The following is a 26,811-nucleotide window of genomic DNA, read 5'->3' as shown; positions in this document are numbered from 1 at the left end:
ATTAAAGATGGTAAGTTTTGGTGTCTCCAACACCCTCAATTTTTAAGAGTAAAATTGCATTAAAAAATACTATAGGATACTGAATGCCACTAAAAAATATTTCAAAGTACCGGATACATTACAAAATATTTTAAAATACGAGATGTATTTAGAAAAAAACTTTATAGGCCTGGTTGGACTTTCACCCTAAATTAAAACATAAAACTCAAATAAATATGATTTGCACTTTACTCTCGATTTTTATTAAGTACACTTGAATGAGATAAATTAGTGACGATGGAGTAAATTTTTTTAGTCATTTGTTACGCACGCTGCCATTCACCAGTGTGATGCTATTTTCTCCCTTACCCTCTCGTGCGTCATTTCCCACTCTGGCTCATTCGGCATTTTTAACGAGTTTATTCTCTTATTTTGGCTAAAAACGACGTCGTTTGTGGCATCGTGCAGCAGCAGATGGAAATAGCAAAGGAGAGAAGCCAGATCGCAAGTATTGCCATTATCTCCTGATCACTTATTGTTGAAGTAAGTGGCCGTAGCTTTTCTTCACTGCTATTATTTTACCCACTTTATTTCCAGCCTCCTTTTAGTAATGGTTTTCACTTGAAGTCAGTTCCACATGGGAGGTATTTACTGAGAATCTTATGATAAATTTTTGAGATCTACAGGGAAGCCCCAAATAACTCGACTCCTGAATTTAATCACCATGTTAACAGTGGTGGCGAAGTCAATGAATGGAGAGGGTTTAATGAGTGGTGCCACTCACAAGGAACGAAGCTGACGCACCCATAATAATGAAGCTTGAAGGTGGCAATGGAGATGACGAAGGAGGATAGTGGATGAAGAGAGACATAAGAAGGTGGTTGTGTGGTCAGGGAGGCCATGAAGGTGGGGGCTAATAGTGTCTTTTAACCAGATTCTCATATATTGTAATTCTCGTTCATGTGTATCTTAACATTATTATAGGTAATCTATATTACAAAATGTAACATTCTTTATATTACAAAAGTTAAATGGAACAAATGAATCAGTTTTTTTTTTTATTAGGATTACATGTAATCTTTATTCTTGTAATCCAACTAAACATGTTTTTTAATCTGTCAAGGAATAAAATGATTTAAATTTTCATTAAATAATTGGAATGAATATTTTAGATGAAAAAAATTTAGAAAACCAAAATTTTATGATTTAAAACGTGAAGGATGAAAATTAAAATAAGAATAAATTTGAAGAATAAAAATTACATTAACCCAATAATAAAAACGGTCAAGCGGATGTTGGGATCGGATGATTATTCATCAAATATAAGAAGAGGGATGCTCTAGGGCGTAGGCATATCCGGCACGTTGTGTAAATCGGAGATTGGAACTGGGTGTTGAGAGAATGGCGGTCAAATATAAGAAGAGAGATGCTCTAGGGCATGGGCATATCCGGCACAATAAGAGATTGGAACTGGGTGTCGGGTGTCGAGAGAATGGTACTACTAACTCCTTCTTTGATACAGACTTTATTTATTTTTTATTTTGATTTTAAATATAAGATGTTAATTTATTTTGCCTATTATATTTATATATGTTTTTTAAAAATAATCTTTCTAATAATATTAATTCTAATAAATATTTTGATTAGTTAGAATATTTAAAAAAAATATCTATTCATTATAAATAATTAATTTATTCTATTTTTTTAATCTCTTTAAATGAATAATTTTTTTTTTTTTACCAAACTTCAAATTAATCAATCAGTTCAGTTAAGATGAGTTATATTATTAATAACGCAGCGTATTTCGCTGATCAATTCCCTCCTTACCGTCCAGCTCCACCCGCGGCATTTCTCCTCTCGCCTTCTTATTTTTGCCCGACATTCATCCGCGTGCCTCCGTTCAGTCAGGGTTTTATTACCTGCAATTCGATTCGGGTTCCCCGGACTTGCTTCCTTCTGCTAAAGGGCTTTCCAGCTCACAAATTCCCCCCTGCTTGCTTCCATATCACTCAATTTCATTTCCCACAAGTCTAAGCAATTTGGCAAGGCTTTTGCTTTTTCTGGTTATAGCCTATCTAACCCGAGACCCCTAATTCTCTAATAAAGAAACCCATTGCTCCCAAGCCGAATGGTTTCCTTATTAAGCTTTTCATGGTTTCCTCCGTCCATACAACATGGTGTCTCTCGATCGAATAAATTTGTGGCTGCAGATGCGAGGGCGATAAATTCATTCTATGCTGCCCAAAGCAACGAGCATAGGAAGGCTGCTTGTGCTTGTGCTTGTGCGGCTTCTCCACGAAACTTGATGAGCGATGAGTCATCGGCGATTAAATTTAATGTAATTCTGTAGTATTTTGTTTCTAAACACAGCTAATTTGATGGTTCTTGTCTCGATTTTTTATTTCAATGCCCGTTTCGTTGTTCCTCTAGACCGCTTCTTGCGAGCCTACTTCCCCTACTGGTTGGCGTCGTCGTTGTCGTTTTGTCATTGCTTGCTGCCTAGCACTGTTGTCTGCATGTAATAACTATTCTTTTGCTCTGCACCGTGCAATCCTTTATTCTACCTGTTCCCTATTACCATTTTGTTCATGCCCTGTTGGCTGTTTTTTGTGCATGCATCACAACATAGTTTATTACCTTACCTAATTTGAGCCATTTGATTCCCTGTGCAAGTGCTGCAATACAGGAATTTATCCTGTAATACACCCACCTGTGTCTCTATTTTGATGATCACTCGTTTTCCCTTAGTTTTATCGTATCTTAGCTTCTGGGAGTTGAATATCCCTGGTTTATGAGAAATTTACCTTTTATTCTCTTTTTTGGTTAGCTGATAACAAGTATATCTGTAGGGTTCTTCTGAATCAGAACACTTAAACACAATAGGGGATCTTCAGGACGATTCTGATGTTCTTATTGAGTGCAAAGAAGTCTACAAGTCTTTTGGGGAAAAGAAAATCCTAAATGGTGTGAGCTTCAAGGTAATTATCCTTCCATTGATTTTGTTTCTTTTTTTATTTGTATATTCTGGGCATGCTTGTATGAAATTAGGAAAAAAGGAAAAAATATTGGCAAGGTGCGATAATCAGCATGACTGCTATTCTGTTCAAAAAGGAGGTCTTACGGATATCATTATGCGCTTTAGGGAGCTTGCTGAATATTTGACCTCATTTCATCTTTTTGACTATGAATAGATCAGACACGGGGAAGCTGTTGGAATAATCGGTCCCTCTGGGACTGGCAAATCTACTGTCTTGAAGATTATCGCAGGATTGCTTGCTCCGGACAAGGTAACCATGCAGTTACATTCAGATTGGGTTAGTGACATTAATTTAAACCAAATTGTTTCTAAACAAATTCTACTTTATTTCTTGCATATTATATCTGTTGAATGAGAAGGGAGAGGTTTACATTAGAGGTAAAAAGAGGGCTGGTTTGATAAGCGATGAAGAGATATCTGGTCTTCGGATTGGACTAGTAAGTTTTAGTGTTATATGCATTATGCTTATTCTTCACTGCTAGTAATTTTTCATTGTGGTTTTATTTGTTTGTCTGCAGGTGTTCCAAAGTGCAGCTCTTTTTGATTCTTTGACTGTACGTGAAAATGTTGGTTTTCTCTTGTAAGATTTGGTCCTAATATTTGGGGTGACAAAATTTAAAAATTTAATTTATTTTGCTGTTGTTGCATATTCTTTTATTTAATAGCCCCAGCTTTGTTATTGATCAGGTACGAACACTCAAGCATGTCCGAGGATCAAATTTCAGAGCTTGTCAAGGAAAGCTTGGCGGCTGTTGGATTAAAGGTGTACTTCATGCAATTTTCTGTCCGATTATAGGCATATTGTTTTTTCCCCCATCTGAACATGTCAAATTACATGTGTCGATACTTGTTGCAACCATTACGTGATCTAGGCATTGAATTGTTATGTAACAGTGTTGAGAAAATTGCAATTTCTGAAAATTAAAAGGGTTTTCAGACATGTTGCTAGACTACGTAATTCACTCTCCTTCATTTTTCTTTGACCATTGCTGCATTGACATTCTGTCTTTAGCATGTAGACTAATTTGTCCGACCATTTTGTTTTACAGGGTGTTGAGGATCGGCTGCCTTCGGAGTTGTCTGGTGGGATGAAAAAACGGGTTGCCTTGGCTCGGTCCATTATTTATGACACTACAAATGATTCAATAGAACCAGAGGTATGTTGACTGCTAAAATTTTGTTCACCTTAGGGCCAGTTTTATTTATAGAAAGAATGGTAATAGAATGGAATGAAATGATGATCATTGTGAACAAGTTTGTTATGATATTGGAATTTTTTTAGAATTTTTAATTAGATATAAATAGAAGTAAAAATAGAAAAATGCCTCAATCCTGAAAAATATTTCCCCAGTCCTCCTTCAGTCATCTCCCTTCTTCCTCACCGGTGCTTTCATCTTCATCAATAGAATCAGAAGGAGATGCAAATACAAAATCAGAAATCAAATTCAACCTAAATCCAACGAATCAAATCAACAAAATGAAAAGGTGCATAATGAGCTAGACTGTTTTCTTCCTTGAACCACTCCTAGTTCAATGGTGGCTGTGTTCAAACATTGGAGAAGCGGATTGGCTGTGTTGGAACTCCGAACAAGCAGACAATGCCATAGAAGAGGATGATGGCTCGTAATGAGGTTGAAGGTGGAGGTGGAGATGAGGGTGACGGTAACGCTGCTGATTGTGGACGAGGGGACTGACAAAGGGAGAAGACTAAGGAAGTCAAAAGGGAGAGTGGAAGAGAAAGAGAGAAGAGGGTAAAGTTGTTAACATGTTGATTCAGACAACTAGGAATGAGAATTCATAGGTTTTTTTGAAGAGTCCTTATTCCATGAAAAGTGGTAATAGGCTTTGCCACGAGAATCAGCATTCAGACTAAAATAGACAAACCGAATGGACCATATGTGGGAGTGGAATCACAATTAACAGGAATTAAGCTTTACAGAATTAAACCAAACATACCCTTAAAGTATAATGTTAGCCCGATATAATATTGCCAGAATAGCACAGGGAATACAAGAGGCTACTGGTATGGAGAATGAAACACAATTACTTTCATTAATCCAACATAGTACATCATCCAAACTCATGGGAAATACTCCCCCGATCACTGCAGAAAATGAAGAAGGCAAATGCACCTGGGAACAAGTTTAATTCTTATATCATGAATTTCATTGGAAGGGTTTTTTTTTTTCAATGAAAAAAAATTTGAGCCTGTTGCCCAAGTTTTCTAACAATTGAAACAGGAATTTAACAAACTGTATTCCTATGCTTGTTGTTGGAGGCTTAATAACCCTGCGCTTTTACTACATTAGACGATTTGGATGATAATTCCATGCAATCCCCTTCTCTTTCCGCTTCTTCCCTTGTCCAAATTGTCTTCCTTGAACCGCCTGTTGTTCTTGCTGTTAGTTTTGGCATGACAGAATGTCAATGGTGTCTACGGTCACAATGAAGATGCTGAGTTTCCTAGTTACTGCTGCTGCTCTTACTGCTTATTATATATTGTAAATTTAACTGCAAAGTCCCCTTCCCTCCCCCTGGTAAATGACTTGTCTGCAATACTGTACAGGTGCTTTTGTATGATGAACCAACTGCGGGACTGGATCCCATAGCTTCTACAGTAGTTGAGGATCTGATCCGCTCTGTTCACATAAAAGGACGTGACGCTCTTGGAAAGCCTGGGAAGATTGCATCTTATGTAGTTGTCACCCACCAACATAGTACCATTAAAAGAGCTATTGACAGGTAAAGTTTGCAGGTCCTTTACTTAAACTGTTTCTTGCTCAGCCTGGTCTTGACGCACCCTCTTCCTAACAAGTCACTGCGTGAATACAGGTTATTATTTTTACACAAGGGTAAGATTGTCTGGGAAGGAATGACGCATGACTTTACCACATCACCAAATCCAATAGTCCAACAGGTTAGTTTTTTTTATTTTTTTGGGGGGTGTGTGTGTGTGTGGGCTTAAATAACTACGGATGGGATCTTTCGAAGTTGTTACACTATGGAGTTTGATTCTCCTGGCGTAAATGCAAAAACAAAAGGACTGGCATGAAAAGCTACCTTTTCGCTAGTCGGATTATTGGAATTTAGGAGCAAAATACACGTTGTTTTATTACCGTCTCTATTAGTTCATACAATAGTCTCATTTTCTTTTTCCCTTCTGAGGTGGCAGTTTGCGTCTGGCAGCCTGGACGGTCCTATCAAATATTAGGACAGGACGACTTGCTGCTACGGTGGTAGAATGGAGAACATAGGGCGTCAGTAATGTCGAAATGGAGCCGTGAGAATGGCGATGATAGAGCATAGTACAGACAGTTCTCAGTAGATGACTGGGGGATGAGCAAGCCATGGACAGCCTTTTTGATGGGCAATTATTTAATTTAATTCAACATATTGAATTGGGGCAGCCGGTCAACGTGTTGGAGTGGTCACGGGAAAGGACATGCTGTTACATATAACCAATAATATTAAGAACGGGTTGGCTCTGACCTACACGAAGCACATGAGACTTATGGACGGACCTGATGTGAATTTGGTACATCGGGCAGAAAGGGTGGGTGAGACGGAACATTGATTATGGCTTTTCTGTTGTAAAGAATTCATAGCAGTTTGATCGATGAGCGTCATAAGTCATGATTATGGATTCTCTGTTTCACTGAATCCACCGAATGCACAGATCGAGAGTCTGGCATCATCCCGCGGTCTCTCTTGACAACAATCGTACCTCCCACCTCCAGAGAGCAGGGATTCTGATATTTCATGATTTTGTTTTCTTTTTTTAATAAGCCTGGCAACCGGCTGCCGAAACCATGAAGGTGAAAATATCACTTCACATCAAATCACGTAAAGATGACAAGAACACTGCCAACCGCGGGGAATTTTTCATGTGGGGTGAAAAGGTCGGTTACCGTAGCTTTTTTTTTTTTAAAAAAAAAAAAACCAACGTTACTGTACAGATTCAAGATCCCTGATCATTCCGTCTATGTTAACAAGAAGCTCACGCACGAGGGCGCGTCTACTGACAATCCACTTCAGTTTCTAAATAGGATCAAGATATCTGATCATTCTGGGCCAAAATATCTGTACGCTAAAGCTAGCAAGTACTCTGGTTAAGGTGGGAAAAAAAAGAGAGCCAGCAAGTAGTCTGGTTTAAAAAAAAAAGAAAAAAAAGAAACTAGCAAGTACATATGCATGCAAATCTAGCTCGTTTCAATGGGAGGAAGTACTTCACTTGCACAATGCAATTCTAGAACACCATAAATAAATGTTAGAAGAAAAAAAAGTCCACATTACAAAATTTAACCACGGTTCTATAATCTGATAACGAAAATTAAAATTTCACTCATCCTTAACCATCATCATCTAAAAAAAGATATTTGAATGTTGACTGGATAAATTAGTAAATACAAACATAACACAGCATTTAAAATCCAAATTATAATTCTTTAAAGGATACAAGAAAATGAAAATACAAATCAATTCGAGTACGGTAAAAGCTGATAGTTCAAATTTAAATTATTGTTGTCATGTAAAAAATTAAAAAAAATAATTACATAAAATAAATAAACATATTTAAAAAAAAACTTTCAATTTTCATTATTGAAAGAAAGAACAGAGAGGGAATTTACAGGTGAAGATTTGTTATCATCACGGGCATTACATCAAACTTTGGTCTGGAGGATGTAATTTCTTGCCCGAGGTGAACAGAAGAGAGCAACAACACCAAAATCAAAACTAACAAAGGCACTTACAAAGAAAATCCCCACAGATATTGGTCCTTCCATCATATCCTCCTTAAAAGACTTCCCTTTGATTGATGCATTTCTTGCTTTATCACATCTTCCGCTGGATGATTCCAAGCATAAATCTGGGTTTCCAGCAAATGCACCGGGAAACTTCCCATACCCCTGCTTCCGGGGTACATACCCAGAAAAACAGTTAAAAGAAAAATTCAAGAGGGTCAGATCTGGAAGACTGGAAATATTTCCTGGAATCTGACCAGACAGGGAATTATGTGACAAATCCAAGGCTCTTAAACTCTGCATTTTCTGCAAACTTGGGACCTGTCCATCAAGAAAGTTGCACGACAAATTCAGATATTCTAAGGCAGCTAGTCCAAACAGACCCTTGGGAATCTCCCCGCGAAGCAAATTGTGGGATAGATCAATCCCCACTACTGAGGACAGGATATATTTAAAGCTGGATTGATTGCTATCAGCGACAACTACAGAAATTTTCAATTGCACATTTCTTGATGCTCCAAATGGCTCCCTAACGGGGATGCCCATCTTGTTAAACAATAAGCCACCCTTAAAATTAATATCAGGGATGAAGCCGGAAAATTTGTTCCCAGAGAAATCCAACATTTCTATTTCTTCGAAGGTGAACAACCAACTGGGCAGATTTCCACTGAATTTATTTTGAGCCAGAGAAAGATACCTGAGGTTCGTCCATTTGGTTATTGCATCATTCAAGGATCCAGAAAGATAGTTGGAACTAAAATCTACAATCTCGAGAGATTTGCAGCCCGCCAGAGTGAGTGGAATCTCCCCAGAAAACCCATTGTTGCTTATATCCAATATCTTCAAGCTATCCAATGCATCAAATTCGGGTTGAATTGCACCAGAGAGGTTGTTGTTGTTAAGTATTAAGGCAAGCAGCTGAAAGCAGCCAACGATATTTAACGGAATGGTACCAGACAAAGAGTTGTGCGAGAGATCAATGACTTGAAGGTAAGTCAAATTTCCAATTCGAGCAGGAATTTCCCCAGAAAGATGATTGTGGGAGAGGAACAAAGCCTGCAAGCTCTTCAGTTCCGTAATTTTCAGCGGAATTTCACCAGAGAATTGATTGTGAGAAAGGTCAAGAAGAAAAATGCCCACTTTGTCTGTGGTGTCCGCGAGCTTACTCGGAATAGGACCAGAGATGTCATTATGGCTCAAGTCCAAAACGAGGAGCTTCTGGGTGAACACAAGCCTAGGAGATACTTTGTACGTCAAGTGGTTAAATGATAAGTTTAGATGAGTGAGTGCTTGTAAGGAAGCAATACAGGTAGGCAGGCCACCCACAATAGAATTGTTGGACAAATTTAAAACGGCGAGAGAGGCACCAGAAGCAGCAAAGCAGGGCAAAGTACCTGAAAAGCGATTGGAAGCAAGATTGAGAAAGACCAAAGGCTGGTAAAAATCAGGGAGGGTGCCGAAGAGACGATTGTTTTCGAGATTCAAATAGCGGAGGGATTTGAGGAGAAGAAGGGAGAGCGGAAGCGGTCCGCGAAAGGAGTTGAAACCCAAATCAAGGGTTTGCAAATAAGCAGAGAAGTTGCCAATCCACAGAGGGAGGGGACCGCCCAGAGAGGGATTGCCGTGCAAGATAAGATGAGAAAGGCGGGAAAGGCGGAGGAAGGAGGGAGGGATGGCGCCGCGGAATTGATTGTGAGAGAGATCAAGGGTGGAGAGAGAACTGAAGGAGCCGAAGCAGGGGGGGAGAGGGGAAGAGAAGTGATTGCGCGACAAAATGAGGGATGTGAGAGAAGGGAGGAGGCAGAAGCGAGGGTGAAAATGGCCGGACAAGTGGAGGGAGGTGAGGTTGATGGAGACGACGCGGCGGGAGAGGGGGTGGCAGGTAAGGCCAGTCCAGGAAGAGCAGTTAGGATTAGAAGGGAGCCAGGAGGACAAGGAGCGGGAGGGTCATGGAGCCACGAGCGGAAAAGGAGAAGAGAGGATTTGTCTTGAGGGTGAATATCGAGGGGGAGGCAAGGGTTTACAGAAGACAGGAGGAGGAGGAGGAGGAGGATGGGGGCCATGAAAGAAACCCTAGCCAGAGGCCCAAGATGAAGATGGAGATTGGAATCACCAAGAGCACTCACTGCTGGGGTGCTGTCCGAAAAGTGAGAACGACAACTGGTTGGCGCATTGAAGCGTGCACAACGACGCTCTCTTCATCATCTGCAGTTCACGAAAGGAAATCTGGCTTCTTCGAGACGCGATCCGCTCCGCAGCACCTTTTTTTTTTTTTTTGGTGGCTGGGCAGTGAAGCATGGGGATTATTTTTAGCTTCTCGAACACAGTATCTCGCCGAGATGTTTGGAACACATGATAACAAGCATGTCTACTAAATCAAGACAAAATTTTTTTTTATATTTATTTAATATTTTATAAAAGAAAAATAACACAAAAATAACTCTTCAACTTGAAAATGTCAAAATGGTAAGTTGAATTTGCAAAATAACAATTTAGGGGGTGTTTGACAAAACCAAAACCTAGGTTTCAGAATCACTTTTCTGCAAAATGAAATAACCTCCTCCACATATTTACTTCGTAATCCGTAAAAGCACTTCTGAAACCATGGTTTGGTTTCTATCCAAACACCCCCTTAGACACAAGTGACCAATTTGGAATTTTTAAATTTGCCAAAATAACCATATTATCCTTCAGATGGCTACTGTGATTGGAGCTTCGGCAGCTGGCCAACAATTAGTTGCCGGAGCTCCGGTGACCGGCAACAATTTTGTAAAATTTTTTTTACAGTTTCAGTAAAATGATTAACAACTTTCATAACACTATTAACAAGTTCAGTATAGTAGTTAACAACAGGTTTTCTAAAAAATTCAAAAAGTAACATTTTTACAACTTCAATAATGTTGTTAACAAGTTCCGTAATTCTATTAATAACTTCAGTATAGTATTTAATAACATATTTTTTTAAAAATTAAAAAAATAGCATTTTTATAACTTTAGCAACTATTTTTTTTTCCAATTTTGATAACTTCGGTAAAACGGTTAATAAGTTTTGTAATGTTATTAATAAGTTTAGTATAGTAGTTAATAATAGGTTTTTTCAGAAAATTAAAAAAGTAGCATTTTTATAACTTCAGTAATGTCATTAACAAGTTCTGTAACTCTATTAACAAGTTCAGTATAATATTTAACAACATGTTTTCTACAAAATACAAAAATGATATTTTTACAATTTTAATAACACAGTTAACAATGCAACCATCTTTTTTTTTTATTAAAAAGAATGAAGTGAGTGAGTTTAGTTTCGAAAGCTCACCCAGATCAGGATATGGCTCAACCCATTCTGCCCCATCTTTGAAACACCTTATGCGGCAAAATTGTTTTGGGCCCATATCCACAGATGGAAATGAAATGGAGAAGGCCCTGCGACGCCGCGCTTTTGGGCCCAATCAAAACATGCACGGAACCTGGCTGCACAATTTAATTAAATCACGCATGCTCCTCATTGTGCTGATTCGCTCAATTATTTCAAATATTTGATTCCAAGTTTTATATTTGTTTATGAATGACTTGGAATAAATTCAAAACAACCGTTGATAATAACAAGAGACATTTTATGATTGAGGCAATGACAGTGACGTGGTCCTAAATCTAATATTGTGGATATTTTTGAAGTGAAAGTTTACAATTTTTGGCAGATAGGGACTGTAGTAACGAGGGGGCCTCCTCCGCAATTAGTCGTGGTAAATTAGACGGATACAATAGCTTAGGAATCCCCCCCCCCCCAAAAAAACAATTTTTTTTTCCACTTCAAAGGCCTTTATTATAAAACAAAACTCCTGGCAAATGCTCACAAAAGCACAAAACACTTGAATTCTTGAAATAAATCTGTGTGAATCTCCAAAAAGGGGAAAGAAAAAAAAAGCCTGTTTTACGTAAGTGAGATATGTGAAATGGGAGGAGTCACATGAGTATGAGATGAGTGACGGGAAGGAGAGAGTGGAATCCAGGAGCAGCGGAGGCGGGACATGGCATCAGAAATTGACGCACTTATTATTTTATCGACGCCAGAGCAAGAGGATCCATAATCCCCTCACTCTATCGCCCTCTTCCACCACCGATTTTGTCCCTGACTGGGTCTCCGTTGCCTCCCCCATATCTGCATCTTTCATGGGCCTTTTCCTGTCTCTTCTTCCATTCCTTCCTCCATGGCTCCCTCCAACTCCGTCCCTTTCCTCTTGATCCTTTACCGTTTACCCATCACCGGCCTTCATCTTCTCCTCATCTTCCTCCATTCCCTCTTATAACTCTTACCCTCCCTTTCTTCCCCCCCCCCTCTCCTTTTACTCATTCCATCTTCCTTTCCTCTTCCACTCCTTCCCCAAAATCATACATCTCCTCCGATTCCGAGTTACCGCAGGTGAGGCTGACCCTTTCTTTTCGATCAGGGAAAAACAAATTGAACACATCTCCTTTCTCTTTGCCTCTCTAACTCCTAGTTCTCCCGCTACTGATGGCGATATTTATTAACCTTTGAGATTTCCTAAAAAACATGATCGCGCTGCTTAACCGAGTCCGCAGGGGATATTTCGCTGCTTGATTTTTCTGATATTTGCCTTAGTGGCCCCAGTTTGATCTGTTTCTTCTTTCCTGTTTGTTGATAGGAAAAAGGAAGGATTTGAATGGCATCAGTGTTCCTTTACCACGTGGTGGGGGATCTGACTGTGGGAAAGCCGGAGCTGGGGGAATTCCATGAGACGGAGACCGTGGAGTCGGCAATTCGGGCGATAGGAGATTCGCCAGAGGGCAGTATACCCGTCTGGAAAAAGCGATTACACTTGGCTATGATCGAGAATAGTGAAATGAAGCAGCAGAGATTTGTCGGCATCCTCAATTCCTTAGATATAGTTGCATTCCTCGCAAAGAGCCAGTGTTTCGAGGATCGGGATAAGGCCCTGAACACCCCTGTTTCTGAGGTTGTTGTTCCGAACAGTTCTCTCCTGAGGCTGGTTGACCCCGCAACCAGGTTATCCGACAAACTAGACTTGTTCATATCATTGCATCGGATGCATTATTTACTTTTAATTTTTTTTTTTGGATAATTATGAGCTTTGGTATTATTGCAATCGAATTTTATCAGTCGATAGGAGAAGATATGACAAAGTTGTTTTCCGCATATTAGCTCTGGATATAATGCTGAGTTATATTAATTTTAGTTGTGATGATAACTATGTTTAACAAAAAATGTTTCTGCTTTAATGGACATTGAAGCCATTTTAGACGATGTTTATATGTTTCTATTTGCTAGCACATATCCGTAATGTTTTGCAAGCACATAGGATATTTACCTTTACGTGCATGTGAATAGAAGGAGAAACTGATAGTGTGTGGGTTTGTTCTATGTAGAAGTCATGGATTTTCTTTTTTTGGTCATCTTTTTTACCTGTATATGTTGTCATTGGAACTTATAAGCCTCTTCTGCAGAAATTTTGTGCAAGGAATATTTAGTCCATATGAATTGCAGAGATGGATTGGCCTGAAATTATTCCATCCTTTTATGGTTTAAAATTTGAATTTTCATTCAAGACATTCATTATTTGTTTGACTGCTATTTAACCATCTTGTGCATTTTCAGGCTTAATTTAACAAAACTAGTCACGTGAGTAATTAAAATGGTGAACTATTTTGTTTTCGTAGCTGAAATTTCAAGTTAACATTTGAACATTGGAACTGTCAGTTTAATCTTGGCAATAGTCTTAGAACACAATGATAATGTGTTGTTCCTTGCTTTCCTTAAGGTTGATAGATGCGCTGGATATGATGAAGCAAGGGGTAAGACGTCTGCTTGTTCCAAAGAGTATAGCATGGAAAGGCATGAGCAAGCGATTCTCAATTCTCTACAATGGCAAGTGGCTCAAAAATATTGAAACTCCTAACAGTAGCAGCAACAATTTACCTGCAAACAAGAATTGGGGTTCCTCATCTCCCAATAGTTCTATTCGTGACAAATTCTGCTGTCTCTCTAGAGAAGATGTCCTCCGCTTTATCATTGGTTGCCTTGGAGCTCTGGCCCCACTTCCTCTCACCTCTATAGCTGCTCTTGGAGCGGTTAATGCAAACTACAATTTTATTGAATCCTCAAGTCCAGCAATTGACGTAACTCGAAAGCTTCCTGAAGACCCAAGTGCTGTTGCGGTGATAGAAACCACACCAGGCAGTCAGCATAAAATCATTGGAGAGATTTCTGCATGTAAATTATGGAAATGTGATTACTTAGCCGCAGCTTGGGCTCTATCCAATCTCTCTGCTGAGCAGTTTGTTATGGGAGTTGAGGACAATGTTTCACCAAGGTCAATGCCTGAGTTGTGTGTAAATTCAACAGCTGGTGATGATAATCTAGTTAATGGTAGTAGTTCAAGGAGCCCAAGGAAATTCAGTAGCAGGAATATTGGGTTTTTTAATAATCCTGCAAACTCTTGCGCTGGTGCCAACAGGAGCATGTATAGGGGACGAAGTGCCCCTTTGACGTGCAAAATTACTAGTTCACTGGCTGCTGTCATGGCTCAGATGCTATCTCACAGGGCTACTCATGTGTGGGTGACCGAGGATGAGGACGACGATGTTTTAGTTGGCGTGGTTGGTTATGCTGATATTTTGGCTGCTGTGACCAAATCACCTACAGCTTTCATTGTTTCCAATAGATGAGCTGAGGGGCCCGGAAATGAAATTCAGACACCCAGTTGACTGTTTTGTTCTTTGTTAATTTTCTGTCTCTCTGCTTTTAGCTTTTCTGGGAGTCGATGTCTTCTGCTTGGTTTGTTTGAATCCTCCTGCAACTGGGCTTCCTGTTTGTTTGCCTCCTTCTTTATGTTCGAATCAATCAAATATCATCATCTTCATTTTCGTAAACACATATTTTTGTAGTCCGGAAATAAATAAAAGATGGGATTTAAGGACATGTTTCCGTTAGACCCTAGATTGACGAGGAATTTCTGAAGCTGTGTATTAGTGTTGCCATTAGGTGAATATTCCTGCATCAGGAAAAAGAATGAAGATTTGAAACATGTTAGTTTCTCGAAGAAGGCTGTTTCATTTGAGAAAACGTTTTTGCTATTGCGCTCATTTAGCATAGGGAGAATGACAACTGGGTCTAAAATTTTAATTTAATAAAAAATAGCTCTCAAAATTATAAATATCATTCAAACAATTGTAAATACAAAAAATAAAAATTGTGAATCATAAAGCAACAACATTCAAGTATCATAGTTTGCACCTAAGACAGCTTTCGTCTGGAACTTTGTTGTTAAAATTTTTCAAGATTTTAACTATAATTAAATTGAAGTTTTCAAACGCAACTGTCAGTCACTTCTTAACATATAATATCTGTCCCTTCACTTAAACAAGCAATTAAGGAGTATATTTTGTTGAAGAGCACGTTTAAGTAATGGGCACAAGTTCCTCTCATTTTTCTGCCGTAGACTAATCCCACGGGATGATCAAACGTTAGGGGTTGGCTCGCTGAGCGATCACTTCTTAGAAGGCTTGCGTCAAATGAAGCATGCTGCAGCATGAACACAGACCATGATAAATATCGGGTGAGAGGTTACCAAGGGCTTTAAGATCATTATACTATTGTTGTTCTTGTTACAAGTGCCAAGGAAAATTTAACTACATAAAATTTAAAGCTAAAAGCTACACGGGATTGTTTGCAATTTGATGTACAAGATGTGCCCGCAGTTTAATTTACACACTTGTTAGGTTAAATAACATAAAAAGTAATTACGAAAACATATGAAAAATTGATTTTAAATAAAAAATAAAATTACAAAAAAAGTGAAGATAGTGAGTAAGAATATAATTTAAAAAATTTAATAAATATTTCATAGTTTAAAATAAAAAGGAAATAATTATGAGATATAACTTATAGGCTCATGCCATTTTAAAGATGTGAAGACGTAGGGACACTTAGGTCAGAGCACACGCAGTGCCAATATATACCGTATTCAATAGTTGTTAATATAAAAACTAATTAACCAATTTAAATGGATTAAACAAATTTGTTACGTTAGCTATTTATAATAAATAAGTATTATTATTCCTAAAATACCTTTAATAATTATGTATATTAACCTAAACTATCATTTAATAGAACCTTTAACATGTATAACTATAACAAAAATTACCTACTTTAAAAAAAAAAGATAAATATGAAAGACGAAATAGATTGTGTTTTATATCAGGATCAAACTAAAAGTCAAGTTACCTTTTATATTAAGTAAAATAGTACTACCTCCGTTCCTTAATATAAGAACTAGTTAACCAATTTGAATATATTAAAAAAATTAATTTAGTTATCTGTAATAAATAGATACTATCTTTCCTAAAATATCCTTACTGATTAAGTGTATTGATTAAAATTACTATTATTACAAATACTATCTTGAAAAACATGGATAAATGCTTCAAAATAAAAATCAACCAAACTCTAATATCAAAGAGTGGAGGTAGTATAAACTAACAGTAAAAAAATGCTTCAAAGCGCAATGCCTAGCTAGTGAATGAGTAATCTTTAAGAGGTATTTGGGTAAGAACAAAATCATAGTTTCAAAAGTGCTTTTATGGTATACGAAGTAAATATGTAAAAGAGTTTGCTTCGATTTACAAAAAAACGTTTTTGAAAATTACTTCTAGATGTTTCCAAACACCCTTTTAATGTCATAACACTTGACCAGGTCAAGTGGGGCAAGTGCAGTGTGGCAAAGGGACCTTGTGTCCAATAACGTCCATCTACCAGTCTCCATGTAAATCACTCTTCATGATATAGAGAGGACAAAAAGAGAGCACCTAGTAAGTTTATCCAATTCACATAGGATGAATAAAAATGATAAATGCAGTCTCCAGTAGCAGCTACCTCTCTAGCCTTATAGATCCCCATGCCATCAGGTGTTCCCCCCAATCCAGTAAGGTTTAGTGTTTAGTGAACAAAAAGAGAGCACCTAGTAAGTTTATCCAATTTTATCCTCTCTATCCTTATATGCGGTGGGCAGCATGGATAGTGAATAGCAGTAAACAATACTCTAGTTCATCAGAAGGATAAAATTCAACCCATCCCCATTTGATTCTTACAATTAAAATATCCTTCGGTTCGGAGACAGCACATGATCTGATGCCTTGCTGAATTGAGGTCAGAGAGATTCCCACAACACAGCACTCTTCACAAGGCACCAAACAAAGCAACCAGCCAGTGCTCTTGTATGATTTCAAACTACCAACACCAGTTTAAGTTTTATTATCATTGCAGATTATTTATTATCTAAGTATCTTAATTACCACTTAAAATACAAATATCAAGAGGACATGCACCCATAGTGTTCGAATAAATATAGCAATAAAGCAACAACTTTCATATGCAGTAGCAGTACAGCAGGTTCGTAGCTAAGGCATAATTGACCTATTCCTACCCAACCAACTACTCACCTTAATACATACGGTTGGCTGCACCCACATGCATTCATATCTTGCGCATCTATCTTATCCGCCGAAAATTAAGAGCCACCCGCCCACGGGCTTTTCATCCAAATTACCACTCCTCGCTCTCCTCTCTCAATCATCCCTCTCTACCATGGCCGCCCCTTTCATCAATTCAGGGACCACCTAAATCAATCAGCATCACCTTCTTGCCTTGCATCATTTTACAATCTACACTACACCCTTCCCACGGCTGCACCTGCAACTTTTCACTCCTTCCATCTTATCAGCAGCCAAAACAAGTACCAACTAAATGCTACGCCCCAACGGTTTGCTTCTCGTAACAAGTAACAAGAATTTCCCGTTCCCTCATCGTTGCCAGCATGACTACCACAACTCTTTACATTTTGAATTAGTTAACAACAGAATCTAATCTAAGCAAGACACTCCTTGGATGCATTAAAAGTAAACTACTAGCAATTTGTCCCGCACAAGACAGCAAATGCTTGGTATTGGGGAAAGTGAGCCCAAATTACGGGATGAGCAAAAGGGAGGGCGGAAGCAAAGCCTCAGCTGCATACCAGATATCACCATATAGTATTGAATTGAAAATCCCGTGATACTGCAATCTGGATAGAACATCTCACAAGAACCCAGTGTTAATGAGAATAATTAGCAAAAGTCAGTTCTTAATCCTACACAAACGACAAACGCACTGAGCATAGCGTTATTTTAGACACCCAAAACCGAGATGTTATCATGAACCTCAATATCTCCACCAAAAAGGACAATATTTTCTGATTCCACAAGTAGCTCATACTATCATATATGATATATCCATTCTGACAATGTGCCACGATCAGTCACTAACGAATCCCAGATATAACTGGTAAAATAGGGGAAGGGTAAGAAAGAATACCCGGAAATAATGATCCCCCAGTAATAATGAAAAAGGACAAATCGAGAACAGGTATTCTTATCATTCACACTTGGGACAGCGTTGGGAGAATCCTCAAGCTAAACCATTTTAACTATAAATATAATTATAATAGAGAAGCAAGGAAGAGTGAGTTAGAGATGGCATCCAAAACAATTACAGGTCTTGGGCGTGAACGAACAGAAGCCAAAGGGTCTGTTGGGTATGTTGCAATTGATAGCATAGCAACAAGGAGAGGGCAAGCAAACCCCTTTAGTTCCACCGCAACAGGTACAAAGCGCACATATCTGAAAGCTTCCCAACTTCCTCCTGCTCTCATTCATCAGCATGAACACCTCCATCTTGCCGACCTCCGTCACGGGTACCATCGGAGAAACTTGATCGCGCTTCGCCACTGCCACGGCCGAACCATTTTCTTCCTAACCAGGAAATCCAAAGCAGTATTCAGAAACATGACCGGAAAAAAAGGTGAGATCGAAGAACCAAAAGGGGATATGAAAGGGGAGTATACTCACACGAAGCAAAGTCGCTTCATTACAGCGGAGGGCATTGGCCAAAATGAAAATAAAGATAAGAACTGGCGCAGGCATGGTTGATAGCGAATAGTGAGTGAGAAGAGGCAGGCTAGCGAAGTTGGAGGGAATTGGAAATAGAGATAAAAGGGGTCTTCGCGTAGTGTGTGAGAATTTGAAATTGGGGTATTATAAATGCGGGTGAGAGGAGTATTTTGAGGTGATCTGAGAGGAAGCAGAAGAAGAAGAAGAAGAAGAAGAAGAAGAAGGAGCAGAGGGGTTTCGGGTTTTCCCCCACTTCTTGATTTTGCGTTTCTGTTCCCCAGCGAGCGAGTGGGGAAGAGACACTGATAGAGCGCGAGTATATGAATGTCTGTAGTCTGCTGTGTAGTAACCTAACCTAAGGAATTAGTTTTTTTTTATTTAAAAAAAAGTATAAACAAATTAGCGTGTACTGTTTTTTTTTTTTCTTTTCTTTTCTTTTCTTTCTTTTTCCTCGGGATGATTATTATAAGACCCTTTCTTTATCAACAAAAAATATAAGGGCCTTTCTAAAAAAATTTGGTGTTTTTTTATAAAATATCTTGATAGTTTTAATTGATATCAAATGTTTTTTTTTTCCATATACACCCATACATAAAATGATGATAGCAATTAGTGAGTTAGTAAAAATTAATATGATATTAAAATTTAGTGTGGTTGATGAAAATAACATTAAAAATCAACTCAAATTTTATGACAATTTTAATTCTTGTAATTGTTTTTATTAGTATGTACTACTTTTAATCTTTAATATAAAAATTAGCTGATTAATCTAAATAAATTAAAAAAATAATTAAATTAGTTATTTGTAATAAATAAGTATTATTTTTTTAAGTATTTTTACTAATTAAATATATTAGTTAAAATTACTATTATTATAAGAACTATTTTAATAAAAAATAGATAAATATAATTAATAATGAGATTTTACGTTTAGAAGCGAGATAAAAGTGAAAAAAGTTGTCAACTACAATTGTCTAGGTCCCCGACTCCCCGTGGTGCTAGATGGCACCCACCATTGGCTTTTCTCGAGGTGAAAGACACGTCAATATTTATTTATTATTTTATTACTGGACAGACCGGTTATACACGTGCTATGCCATGTTATTGTTCTTCTGCTTATCTTTCGTATGACAAAATTATTTGTTGGCCAAAAACAATTATTTGTTTTACATAAGTTTTAAATTTTTAGTTCATATTCTTAAAATTATTTTTAAAAAATTAGTTATCGACTATAACTTGTAAAACTTTTTATGAATAAGAATATTAAAACTTTTTAGAAATCATATTATAATAAAATACTTCTTCTGGTTCTAATTATAAGAACTTATTTGTTAGTATATTTATAGTCATTTAACTTTATATAAGGTTCTAATTTAGTCTCTTAACTTCAAAAAGTATATTTTTAGTCTTTTAATCTTAAAACTGTTAACAAAAAATAATGATATTAAGATCTTGAGTGTTGATAAAATATTCTCAAATATTAACACATTATATTTAATTTTCAAAACAACAATGATTGTTACGAAGAATTGTCATTTAGGACTAATAATTTTAAAGTAAACAGACTTAAAATATATATTTTTAAAGTTAGAAAACCAAATTGAAACATTCTATGAAAATAAATGACCAAATGTATACTTAAAAGAGGCCAAAGTATACTTTTATTCTCTTAACTTTATATAAGAGTTCAAGTTAATCCTTGATTTCAAAAAATATATTTTTAGTTATTTATCCTAAAATTGTTAACAAACAATGCTGATATTAAGATCTGAATATTGATAAAATGTTTTCAATTACTAGCTTATCGAGTTTGATTAATTTTCAAAACAACTGTAATTGTTATAAAAAAAATCATCATTCAAGACCAATAATTTTAGAACTAAATGACTGAAGATATATTTTTAAAAATTAAAAGAGTTAACGTGCAAATTTGTTTCAAAAATTTTCACCAAAGAGTTTTAAGCACCTAGAAGTTGTTTTGGATGCAAACTGATTCTAAAAGTTTAAAATCACAGCAATTTTACTTTATACTATTAAAATGTTAATGGCTAATATTATTATATTAATGGTCAATGTTAATTTTTTAACTATAATTTTAAATTTTCATGACAAATTTATAAAAAAAAAAATAAAACTTTTGAGTATCCAACATGAGTGAACATTTCTCAAACTCGAGTTAAAAAACCAAACTAAAACCTGAAATAAAATTAAGTTAAAAATCAACTATATACTTTGGCGTGTAATACAAAAGAACAGGGAGTATTAGTTTACTCGATTCAATAAAAAATGATATTGTTTTGATCGTATTGATGATTTATGCAGCATTTTTACTACATTCAGATAAATTAGAAGTTCATCATATTGAGTGTTAATGAATGAGGTGTGATTTAAACTTCAGGAGAAGTCACACTAAGTAATAATGAGCTTTCAGGCTGCCATTAGTCTGAAAAAGTCAAAAACAGAAAACAACGCCTGTAGCTCTATGCTAATTGCGGGACTTGGTGTTGCTGCAGAATTTTGGATGGACAGCAGAATATCATATGCTCCTGAACAGTACTTAGAGACGGACAGAGAGACCATTGGCGTCCAGGACAACACAAGTTTCGGAAAAGCAAAAAGGAGACAAAAGCCTAAACTTTGTGGGCCTTTGGAGTGCAATAATTTCTTACCCAAATCACAATCACAGTCTGCATTATACAAGGAAGCTCTTTCCCTAACAGTAAAAATGGAAATAGACTCCGCCTTGGGGGGTGTTGAACAAGATGCCCTGCCTTCACTCTCCCAAAACGCACAGCTCAAAGAAATGAAACTGAATATTTCATTGATTGAATATCAGATTACACACAAATGGGCCTACTGGACTCTTATTTATAATGAGTCCTGACCATGTACACCAAAGCGGGCAGGCATATCTACACACATGGTCAGCCCATACAAACAATACCAAATAAGAAATACATATATATACAATATTTCCAATACTCCCCCTCAAGTTAGGGGCTTAAAAACATCAATAGTTCCTAACTTGCCTAAAAGACTCTTCTGCACATTTCCTGCTACAGCCTTTGTCAGCAAGTCTGCCTCTTGGTCATGACTTCTAACATGACACAAGTCAATCAGCTTTGATTCCCACTTCTCCCTGACAAAGTGGCAATCTATCTCTATGTGTTTTGTACGCTCATGAAAAACCGGATTAGCTGCAATATGTATCGCAGCTTTGCTGTCACAGTGCACCTTCACTGGACCCTCATGATTTATACCCAAGTCTTTTAACAGACCAATAGCCCAAACTACCTCTGAAGTTGCCATACTCAAGGCTCTGTATTCAGCTTCTGCAGAAGACTTCGAAATAGTATGTTGCTTCTTAGTTTTCCACATCACAAGCGATCCTCCCAACTTCAGCAGATAGCCAGAAACTGATCTTCTTGTCATTGCACAGGAAGCCCAATCTGAATCACAGTAGCACTCCAGCTCCGGTTTCCCTTCTGAGCTGATAAAAATTCCTAGCGCAGGGGTTCCCTTAAGATATCTCAGAACACTCCTAGCAGTGGCCATGTGTGCTTTGGTTGGCCTTTGCATGAACTGGCTCAATGTCTGCACAGAATAAGAAATGTCAGGCCGGGTCATAGTCAAATAGATCAACTTACCAACCAATCGTCTATATTTTTCTGGCTCCCTCAACAGATCTTCCTTGCGGTTTTTCTTCTCATCATAAGCAAGAAGTCTCAAACTCTGCGCCATAGGTACTCCCAATGGTTTACAACCTGTCATACCAGTCTCAAACAAAAGATCCAGCACATATTTTCTTTGTGACAAAACAATCCCTTTTTCAGATTTAGCTACCTCTATGCCAAGAAAATATTTCATTTGTCCTAGGTCTTTCATTTTAAAATGACTATGCAAGAACCTTTTAGTTTCATCAATACCGATTCTAGTACTTCCAGTTATCAACAGATCATCTACATAAACCAGAATAAGAACAACTCCATGATCAAAATGTTTAAGAAACAAAGAATAATCTGATTTGCTTTGTATAAATCCCCCCATTTGCAATGCCTCAGACAATTTTTGATTCCATTGTCTTGAAGCCTGCTTTAAACCATAGAGAGACTTATTTAGTTTGCAAACCATTTGCTCCCCCTGTCTATCAAAACCTTGAGGTATTTTCATATAAACCTCTTCATCTAAGTCACCCTGTAAAAATGCATTATGCACATCCATTTGGTAAAGACTCCATTTATTCATTGCTGCTAATTTTAAAACAACTCTAACAGTGAACATTTTCACAACAGGGGAAAAGGTTTCATGATAATCAATTCCCTCCTTCTGACTGTAACCTTTTGCTACAAGTCTAGCCTTGTATTTATCTATACTACCATCAGCATTATACTTAATTTTGTACACCCACTTGCAACCAATAGGTCTTTTATCCTTAGGTAAAGGCACTATTGTCCAAGTTTTGTTACCTTCCAGAGCACTCATTTCAGCCTTCATGGCTTTAATCCAATTAGTATTTTGCACAGCTTCTTCATAGCATGATGGCTCATTATTAGAATCAAGTGAGGTCAGAAAACACATGTGATCAGCAGATATATTAGCATAACATAAATAATCATCAATGGGATATTTACAATTTCCTTTCACAGAATAATTGGAATCAAACTGTAACAAGGAGCAAACATAATCATTTGCCCAAATAGGGGGTCTCCTCACACGAGTGGATCTTTGACCAGGAAGATTTGTTCGGTTAACATTGCTATCTATATTACTGTCACTTCTTTCTTCACAATTCATTCTATCCGCAGCTGAACAAGAATTCTCATAATAATTCACTGATTCACATTCCTTAACAGTCCCAGGTGCTTGAGTTATATCATAATCAAACCAAAACATTGACTTTATATCACTACTTATTCCTTTTTGAAAATTATCCTTAACATCTTTAAAAGGAAATTTATCCTCGATGAAATTAACATGTCTGCTGATAAAAAGAGTACTTTCTTTCAGGTTAAGGAGCAAGAAACCCTTTTGATTATCTGGGTATCCTAAGAAAATACTAGGGATGGCTCTGGCCTGTAACTTGTCATTAGCTTTCAAATCAGTAGCATAAGCAAGGGATCCAAAAGTTCTTAGGTGACTTAAGTCTGGTTTGATCCCATAGACACGCTCATAAGGTGTTTGATAATCGATTACTTTGGAAGGTATCCTATTCACAATATAGGCAGCCATTCTGACACACTCTCCCCAATATTTAATGGGAATCCCAGACTGTAAAATAAGGCCTCTAGTGATTTGCATGATGGTTCTATGCTTTCTCTCCACTACCCCATTCTGTTCAGGAGTATAGGGACAGGATGTTTGGTGAACTATGCCCTTTTCTTGAAAATAAGTTCTTAATTGGTTGTTAGTAAATTCAGTCCCGTTATCACTCCTAATTTTTCTCACAGTGGCTGAAAATTGTGTTGAAACATAAGCAATAAAATTTTTAACATGTGATTCAGCTTCATTCTTATGTCTCATTAAAAATATCCAAGTCCCCCTTGAAAAATCATCCACCAAAGTTAAGAAAAACTGGAAACCTTGATGTGTGGGGTTCCTGTAGGGACCCCAAACATCTGCATGGATTAAGTCGAAACATCTCTTAGATTTAATCACACTGGAATTAAATGGAAACTTAGTCTGTTTAGACCGAATGCAAACATCACATGAATGAGAATCTTTATTCAGTATAGAAGAATCAGTACAAGGAAGATTCAAATGTTTTAACACAGATAGGGGTGCATGTCCTAGCCTTCTATGCCACAATTGAATATCACAATCCTTCTTCAAATTTTTCTCATTTTGGACAACATTAGCTGAATTCTGAATACTGTTGGTCACTTTTAGTACATACAATCCCTTATACTCTCTACCAGTCATCCTGATCCTCCCATCCTGAAGGCCCTGCAGTATACAGAGATCAGGAAAGAAGGCTGCCATGCAATTATTTTCTCTAGTGAATCTCGATATAGATATAAGATTGAATTCCAAGCGGGGTGCATAAAGAACGTTATGAATAATAATTCTTTCATCTACAGTGACCGAACCAATATGAGTGACATCTAACCTATCTCCATTAGGTATTTTAATTGTTTTGATCGGTCCAGAATATTGTTCATAACTGTCAAATAAGTCCAATTTACCAGCCATGTGGGTTGTGGCACCCGAATCCAGTATCCAGTGTGTGTAAGATTGAAAACTAGGAATAGGAGAAATCCAAACCTGTACCAGTTAATGCGTGCACTACAGGTTCTGTGTCTTTCTTGAGCAGCTCCAGGATCTTTTCATATTGCTCTTGCGTAAAAGTGGGAGCGACCGTAGTTGCAGCATGGCCATGAAAATCTGAATCCTTAACGGAATCTGCTCCCCCTTGCTGAAAGTCCTTCTGTTGTCTCCCTCTATTGCCTTTGAAATTCGCCGGGTAGCCAACAATCTGGAAGCAATTTTCACGAACATGGCCCTTCTTGTGACAATGGGTACATTCCGGGAGATTTTCTCCTCTTCCCCGTCCACGTCCGCGACCCCTTCCTCTGGCGGTCATGGCGAGTCCCTCTGTCGCAACATTTTTATCTCCATAGCTGATGAACTGTTGAGTTTCATCTTGGATGATCATAGAATATGCCTCGTTGACGGATGGCAGAGGGGACATGAGCAGGATTTGACTGCGCGCCTGTGTAAAATTTTCGTTCAGCCCCATCAAAAATTGGAGTAATTTCTGCTCCTGGATTGAATCAAAGTATGCCTTGGCTGTCGAACAATTACAAGATGGGATAGCAACTAGCGCCACCTGCTCCTCCCATAATTCTTTCAGTTTCGAAAAGTATACCGTGACCAAATTGGGGCCTTGACGGAGAGAATTAATTTCCCTGTGTAATGCAAATATTCTTGACCCGCTTTTCTTGTCAAAACGCTCTTTCAATTCCGTCCAGACATCGTGAGCATCTTGAAAGTAGATGATGCCGGTGGCCAATTCCTTAGAAATCGAATTGATTAACCACGACAGGACGACAGCGTTGCATCTCTCCCATTGCGGCAGCAAATGGCTATCTTGATCTGCTTTCTTGCACGATCCGTCCACGAAGCCAAGCTTATGCTTGCCGAGGAGAGCGATTCGCATCGCACGAGACCATACCGTATAGTTCTCGGTGCCGGTGAGGATATGAGGAATGATCGCTGTTCCTTGGGTATCCGAAGGGTGTAAAAATAGGGGATGTGAAAAGGGGATAGCTTCGGCCGCGATCTTTTCCTCTCCCATTGAATTGCTGTGTAGGGTTTGTGTGTGTGAGGTTCTTCAGGGCTCGCCTCGATTGGGTCTATCGGTAGCCCTAGACGACGGCGTGTGGCTCTGATGCCATGTTGAACAAGATGCCCTGCCTTCACTCTCCCAAAACGCACAGCTCAAAGAAATGAAACTGAATATTTCATTGATTGAATATCAGATTACACACAAATGGGCCTACTGGACTCTTATTTATAATGAGTCCTGACCATGTACACCAAAGCGGGCAGGCATATATACACACATGGTCAGCCCATACAAACAATACCAAATAAGAAATACATATATATACAATATTTCCAATAGGGGGTGACTGCGAGTGAATGGGCTCTGGGCGATATCCATACCAGAAGACCCCGCGAATGTGAAACTAGGCAGTCTCATCCTCTGCACCTTGTTGCAAATAACAACGTTAGGTTAGCTAGACGCAGAGTTAATGATGTGCGTCTCTTATACAGAATGGATTGAAAGTCATATTACTTGTAAGCAAGGAAGAATGTAGCATGTTAGACGAAATGCATAATATCTTTAGATTAAAGGAGTGGAGCAGGCAGTGCGATAAATTGGAATGCTTAAAGGGACAATCTCATCTTTGAATGGAAATATGTCGAGCATTAAATGTGGTGATCAGCAACGGGGGTTTCGCGTAAATATGACCTGGAAGACGGTTGCCAAAAGCAAGAATGAGCACCAATATAACTCTCAGTCATTCAACGGAAAGCGGGTAATTCAACAAACCCCAAGTCTTGTGTTCCTGCAATCAATGATGCACCGCT

General features: G+C 37.9%; 3 protein-coding genes and 1 pseudogene across 3 annotated transcripts; 2 read left to right on the top strand and 2 right to left on the bottom strand.

Moving 5' to 3' along the window:
• Nucleotides 1-1,814: 1,814 nt before the first annotated feature.
• Nucleotides 1,815-6,734, top strand: LOC114727979 (protein TRIGALACTOSYLDIACYLGLYCEROL 3, chloroplastic-like). Its single transcript, XM_028914769.1, has 10 exons — nt 1,815-2,317; nt 2,829-2,957; nt 3,171-3,266; nt 3,376-3,453; nt 3,535-3,596; nt 3,704-3,779; nt 4,066-4,173; nt 5,583-5,758; nt 5,849-5,933; nt 6,189-6,734. Exons 1-10 carry the CDS (start codon nt 2,108-2,110, stop codon nt 6,225-6,227), a joined length of 1,059 nt encoding a protein of 352 aa, XP_028770602.1. The 5' UTR covers nt 1,815-2,107; the 3' UTR covers nt 6,228-6,734.
• Nucleotides 6,735-7,438: 704 nt separating this feature from the next.
• Nucleotides 7,439-10,047, bottom strand: LOC114727978 (receptor-like protein CLAVATA2; annotated as a pseudogene).
• A 1,552-nt stretch (nt 10,048-11,599) lies between these two features.
• On the top strand, nt 11,600-14,834 carry LOC114727989 (CBS domain-containing protein CBSX6). Its single transcript, XM_028914787.1, has 3 exons — nt 11,600-12,175; nt 12,420-12,781; nt 13,554-14,834. The coding sequence occupies exons 2-3, from the start codon at nt 12,438-12,440 to the stop codon at nt 14,458-14,460; spliced, it is 1,251 nt and encodes a 416-aa protein (XP_028770620.1). The 5' UTR covers nt 11,600-12,175; nt 12,420-12,437; the 3' UTR covers nt 14,461-14,834.
• A 2,292-nt stretch (nt 14,835-17,126) lies between these two features.
• Nucleotides 17,127-18,998, bottom strand: LOC114727980 (uncharacterized). The gene is made up of 2 exons (XM_028914770.1): nt 18,676-18,998; nt 17,127-18,579 (listed from the first exon to the last, which is right to left on the bottom strand). Exons 1-2 carry the CDS (start codon nt 18,748-18,750, stop codon nt 18,295-18,297), a joined length of 360 nt encoding a protein of 119 aa, XP_028770603.1. The 5' UTR covers nt 18,751-18,998; the 3' UTR covers nt 17,127-18,294.
• Between the last annotated feature and the right edge of the window lie 7,813 nt (nt 18,999-26,811).

The sequence above is a fragment of the Neltuma alba genome, unplaced genomic scaffold (genome assembly GCF_004799145.2).
Source record: "Neltuma alba isolate B1F8T4 unplaced genomic scaffold, ASM479914v2 tig00012516_pilon, whole genome shotgun sequence".
Taxonomy (NCBI): Eukaryota; Viridiplantae; Streptophyta; class Magnoliopsida; order Fabales; family Fabaceae; genus Neltuma; species Neltuma alba.
The sequence above is the reverse complement of the archived record's forward strand: the minus strand, read 5'-3'. Positions and strand labels throughout refer to the sequence as shown.

What these genes read in the sequence shown, in the direction of transcription:
- LOC114727979 (XM_028914769.1), top strand. Translation starts at nt 2,108, where the DNA reads ATGGTTTCCTTATTAAGCTTTTCATGGTTTCCTCCGTCCATACAACAT. An exon ending in GATTGCTTGCTCCGGACAAG is followed by an intron (nt 3,267 to 3,375) that starts GTAACCATGCAG and finishes TTGAATGAGAAG; the next exon opens with GGAGAGGTTTACATTAGAGG. An exon ending in ATTAAAAGAGCTATTGACAG is followed by an intron (nt 5,759 to 5,848) that starts GTAAAGTTTGCA and finishes GCGTGAATACAG; the next exon opens with GTTATTATTTTTACACAAGG.
- LOC114727989 (XM_028914787.1), top strand. Translation starts at nt 12,438, where the DNA reads ATGGCATCAGTGTTCCTTTACCACGTGGTGGGGGATCTGACTGTGGGA. An exon ending in CTGGTTGACCCCGCAACCAG is followed by an intron (nt 12,782 to 13,553) that starts GTTATCCGACAA and finishes GCTTTCCTTAAG; the next exon opens with GTTGATAGATGCGCTGGATA.
- LOC114727980 (XM_028914770.1), bottom strand. Translation starts at nt 18,750, where the DNA reads ATGCCTGCGCCAGTTCTTATCTTTATTTTCATTTTGGCCAATGCCCTC. An exon ending in ATGAAGCGACTTTGCTTCGT is followed by an intron (nt 18,580 to 18,675) that starts GTGAGTATACTC and finishes TTTCCTGGTTAG; the next exon opens with GAAGAAAATGGTTCGGCCGT.